This window comes from Gekko japonicus, unplaced genomic scaffold (genome assembly GCF_001447785.1).
Source record: "Gekko japonicus isolate JY-2015 unplaced genomic scaffold, Gekko_japonicus_V1.1 scaffold6000, whole genome shotgun sequence".
Classification (NCBI taxonomy): domain Eukaryota; kingdom Metazoa; phylum Chordata; class Lepidosauria; order Squamata; family Gekkonidae; genus Gekko; species Gekko japonicus.
In genome coordinates, this window is record NW_015163807.1 from 27,180 (window position 1) to 32,521 (window position 5,342).

General features: G+C 45.9%; 1 protein-coding gene across 1 annotated transcript in view; it reads right to left on the reverse strand.

Annotated features, from left to right (window-relative positions):
• Positions 1 to 157, reverse strand: part of LOC107107642 (pre-mRNA cleavage complex 2 protein Pcf11-like) — a gene marked incomplete at its 3' end in the record, with an annotated part of 23,212 nt that extends 23,055 nt beyond the window's left edge. The window contains 1 exon segment of the mRNA XM_015407943.1: positions 142 to 157. Coding sequence (XP_015263429.1) covers positions 142 to 157 — 16 coding nt within the window.
• Between the last annotated feature and the right edge of the window lie 5,185 nt (positions 158 to 5,342).

Here is a 5,342-nt window from a genome sequence, read left to right on the forward strand (position 1 = left end):
CTTCCGCTTCCCCCCCCCCCATTCTCACTTGTGAGTTTATGCGCATGGGAGGGGCCCCTCCTCCGCTCGCTTTACTCTCTAGTCCATGGGGAGGGGGAGCTTTCTTCTTAACTTTAACAAAATCGCTCTAAGCTGACTCACGTTCATACTTGGTCATCCGACCTTGGTTTACTTTCGTTTTTAACTGCTCGATCTCCTGTGCTTGTCCCAGTCAGCGTCACTAGTTCCTTGCGGACACTCGGCAGAGGGACCATGGGGACAGAGAAGTGCCTCGATTCCCCAGCATCGCGCTGGCGAAGAGGCGACCTCTCAAAAGTCCCTTGGCCAGGAGTCTTTCGCCAGACCCCTGGGGGGGTGCGATGCATGCCCCCCCTTTTGCCTGTGCGCAGCTTCACTCCCGGGAGGTCCGGGAGGTGCGACTGCTTAGCGCGCCGCCATCGACCGGAAGTCTTCCGGAGTGCGTTTATTATCTACTTAATGCTCTGGATCTAGGGCATCCAAGAGCCATCACAAGCTCCCAGACAAAGATCACAACCACAAGGGAGGGGCATAAAAATGGTGAATATAAATGTATTCCAACAAAAATTACTTTTACTGTATTCCATAGACAGTGTTTTAAAATATTTTTTGTGTATGAAGATGGGAAGAAATATTTTCTATTTCTATTTTCTGTTTTATGATATATAATTATTTCTCTTTTTGTATTTCCATTATATTAACTATATGCCAAAAGTAAAAGTGAGTATTCGGTCATCGTGAAAGGATGCAGTACTGAGTCTGCAGCAATGGTGAAACAGATAATTTCTTTGAGAAACAGATAAGTTACGAAATTTGAAATGTAAAATGTTGAATACCCCAACGGAAGTAATTTTTATTGTAGACAGTGTTCAAAAAAACCTTTAATGTAATGAAGGGGTTATTGGGGAGAAATATTTCTTACCTCTTATTTTTTGTTTATGATATATAATTAATTTTCCTTTTCTTTATTTTACATAAGAACATAAGAGAAGCCAATGTTGGATCAGGCCAATGGCCCATCCATTCCAACACTCTGTATCACACTGTGGCCAAAAGTGCCAAGTGCCATCAGGAGGTCCAGCAGTGGGGCCAGGACACTAGAAGCACTCCCACTGTTGCCCCCCCCCAGCACCAAGAATACTCTGCATCACTTGCCCCAGACCAAGTGTTCCTATCTATACCTTGTGGCTAATAGCCACTGATGGACCTCTGCTGCATATGTTTATCCAATTTTCTTTATAGTATCTTTTTCCCCCCCAGATACAAATTCAGCAAGTGGAGATCTGGCAGGAATGGTATTCACACAGATCCCCATTTTCACTCCACTTAACGCTTGCTACAGACGTGTAGCGCACACTTTTACTTTGCCTACTGAATTGTATAGCATGGTTTGACAGAGAAATGGGAAAATAACCTGACATTTGAAAAAAAAACCACTTTCTTTTATTTATTTATTATTACATTTCAAGTGGTTAAGACGCTGAACTGCAGGCTGTGGAAGGTCAGTAGTTCAGCAGTTCGAGACCCGGGTGCCGCATGACGGAGTGAGCTCCCGTCTCTAGTTCCAGCTCCTGCCAACCAAGCAGTTCGAAAGCAAGAAATTGCAAGTAGATAAATAGGTACCACTTCGGTGGGAAGGTAACAGCGTTCCGTTCGCCTTGGTGTTTAGTCATGCCGGCCACATGACCACAGAAATGTCTTCGGACAGCACTGGCTCTTCGGCTTTGAAACTGAGATGAGCACTGCAACCCTAGAGTCGGATTCGACTGGCTTTCGAGCAAGGGAACATTTACCTTTATATTTCTACCCCACCCTCCCCGCGAATGGGGTCTATATGTCTATACCCTATGTCCCCAGCCCTCAGTGGTAGCTGAAAGGCACCACATTCCTTTATTGTCTTGGAATAATGAAGGACTTCTCCCTTTGGGAAGTTCTCCTGGAATTACGACTGATCTCTGGGCTACAGAGACCAGTTCCCCTGGAGAAAATGGCAACTGCAGAGGATAGACGCTATTGGCATCACAACCAGTGTTCTCTCTAAGCTGAGTTAGTGTGAGCTAGCTCACAGTTTTTTAGCCTCTGGCTCACAAATTTTTGTCTTGGCTCAGGAAGGAGGGCTCCAGAACTCACTAATTTATGCAGTAGCCAAATCACCTGCTCACAACTTTAATGCCAGTAGCTCACAAAGTAGAATTTTTGCTCACAGGACTCTACAGCTTAGAGGGAACATTGATCACAACCCTACTGAGCTCCCTCTGTTAAATACTGGGTTCCATGGATGGCCAGACCCACCCCAAGCTTAGTGATCAGCTCTCCTTTATTAGTGATTCAGCCAGAACAAAAAGCCAGGGCAACTGCCCTGTTTAAATAGCATGCAACTCCACCCACTTCCCAAAACAGCTACCAACAATAGGCCATTGTCAAAACTGGTGGGTTGTTGTTCTAGAGCAGGGGTGTCGAACTCATTTGTTTTGAGGGCCGGATCTGACATAAATGAGACCTTGTTGGGCCGGGCCATGTGTGTCATAAAAGGTAATACCAGGTAGCGGAGATATAAACTTTATAAAGGACACAAACACAAAGGTGTTTTTTTTACTTAAAATAATAGCATGCTTAAAGCATCAGCACTCTTGCAATGTTTTGTTTATTTAACAGTGTCTCATAACTGACACCTCTTGCTCTGAATTATTGCATCAAAATGTCTGTGCTGTTGCAATCTTGAGTATGCTGTTCAGGTATGTATCTGTAAAGTGCAAACCTCTGATGATGATGCAGCAGCAGAACTGGAAGAAGAAGGAGGAGGAGGAGGAGGAGGAGGAGATTGGATTTATACCCTGCCCTTCACTTGGAGTCTCAGAGCAGCTTACAAACTCCTTTCCCTTTCCCTCCCCACAACAGGCACCCTGTGAGGTGGGTAGGGCTGAAAGAACTCTTGACACAAACTGCTCTTTTCCAAGGACAGCTGTCCCAGAGTTTGTGACTGACCCAAGGTCACATCAGCAGGTGCAAGTGGAGGAGAGGGGAATCAAACCCGGTTCTTCCAGATTAGAGTCCGCATACTTAACCACTACACCAAACTGGCTCTCAGACAACCAGTTCCACTGTGGGCCTGATAGAAGCCCTCCGGGGAGGGGGGGGCTAGCTGATCCGGCCCCTGGGCCACATGTTTGACACCCCTGTTCTAGAGCTCCAAGCTCAGCCAGTCTCTGGTTGAAACAGTCCTGGAATGTTCCAGTCCCAATACATAACACCCCTCCCTTCCCCAAACTATGCCACTCCCCTGGATATGCCCCCAGATCTCCAGAAATCCCCAATCCAGAGATGGCCTATGTTGGCTGCATTTTAGTGTTGCCTCAGGATAAGCCATCCAGTAGGGCCCCCACCTTTGGAATCCTGTACCTTTAATATATCTGACAATAGAAAAGGGCAACCAGGGTCTCAGGGTTGCCGGGCTCCAGGTGGGGCCTGGGGATCTCCCGCTTTTGCAACTATATCCCGCTGACAGAGATCAGCTCCTCTGGAGAAAATGGCGACTTTGAATGGTGAACTCTATGGTGGACCATGTTGAGGCCCCTCCCCTCCCCTTCCCAAACCCCTCCCTCTCCCAGATCCACCCCCAAAGTCTTCCGGTATTTTCCAACCCAGACCTGGCCATTTTGGAAAGCATATTTTTACCCATTAAAGAGAACATTAACACTAGCCATACACATGTGTGCATTAAGTGCCATCAAGTCAATTCCGACTTATGGCAACTCCCATGAATTAAGGGCCTCCAAAATGTCCTCTCATTAACATTCTTGCTCAGCGGGGCCATATTAACTCGTGACCAAGCCCCTAGGCTTTCAGTTATTTCGGGGGCCCTCCGGCACTTCAATCTTTCACCCCACTACAGCTGACTGCCAGACCCTGATGTGGTAGGTACTAGACCGCAGTACGTAGCCCTATCTCCATGTTGAGGGTCTCCTGAAGAATTCTATTCACAGATTTTAAATATATTTTATTACGCGAGCAGAACTCTTCAGAAAAGCACAGTTTGGGGATAGAATTGTTCAATCCTGCAATATTTTGAAATGAATAAATTTTTTATTATTTATTAAAATGTATAATTTAGGGATAATTGTTTTAATATAAGAGAGAATTTGCTTCACTGCAATAAGGAAGCAGTTAACTATCTTATTAATAGAGGTTGTTGTATAGAAATATTGATTTCTAAAAGCCCCTGCCTTCCCTGAGATGTCTTGCTGATGACCTGCTGTGCCTTGTTTCCTGTTGAAGCCATATGGCCTGCACATTTGGCCGGAGAAACTTTATAGCCCTGCCATATAACCACACATTCTTCACACTTCCATGCTGGAAGCTAGGCCAGCATGCCAGAAGTCACGTAGCTGATGGGGAAAGCTGGAGGTTGGGTCACCTGACTGCAGAGGGAGTTCCCAGACTCCCAGCCTATCCCCACTTGCACCCATGACAACCAAGAATTGACCACCCCCCTGCCCACTCGCAATTGGCTCCTGGCCAGAGCTAATTTGTGACTGGAACGGGCCTATAACTGGTCATTCCCAATGGGAGAGAGCTCTGTTCTCTCTGCTGCTCTTGTGTTCTTGTTCCTGCTCGTGAGCTCTCTACACCCTGCTTGTTGTTTTATTGCACCTGGACATGTGGTCTCTGGGAGAACAAAGACCTGCTTGGTAACTGGAGCACATGGTGTGCAAAAATGGGCTTTCCCTTCAAGATCCCCTGGAACCCTGGACTGTAGATGTTCCTGATATGGTAACTATGTACCTTAGTGTGTAGTTAAGGCAAACTGCCTTAGGCTTGTTGTTTTAAAATCTTTTGTAGTCTATTTGCAAGACTCTGAACTGAATAAAGACCTGATTATTTTTAAATGGTCTCTGATGTGTAACTGAGTTCCAAGGCTAAACTCCTGTGCCTTCTGCTCACCATATAAGCTACCTTTGTAAGAATTAAACGTGCATCTCTAGATAGAGGTGCTAATGTGTAAAACCCAGATGCCAGCTAAGAGTCTGAACCTTGCTCTTAGGCTGGAAGGGGACTCTAGATAAAAGAGGTCCTGGTGGCAAATTGTTCTGAAATCCAGAGAGGATAGCCTACCTCTCTGGGTTGTTGTTTAATGTATTGAAAAATTATAGGGTTCCCTCTCATTCCTGGACAGGCTTGGGGGGCAGAATCCTATACAGTTGTATATTATAGGCTGCCTATGAAGAGAAAATAACAGTGCCTCAACAAACAAACAAAAGATGGGCCCCTAGTCCCTGCAGGGCCCCTAGGCTTCACTTAAACCGTTTCATCCTAGTAAAGGTAAA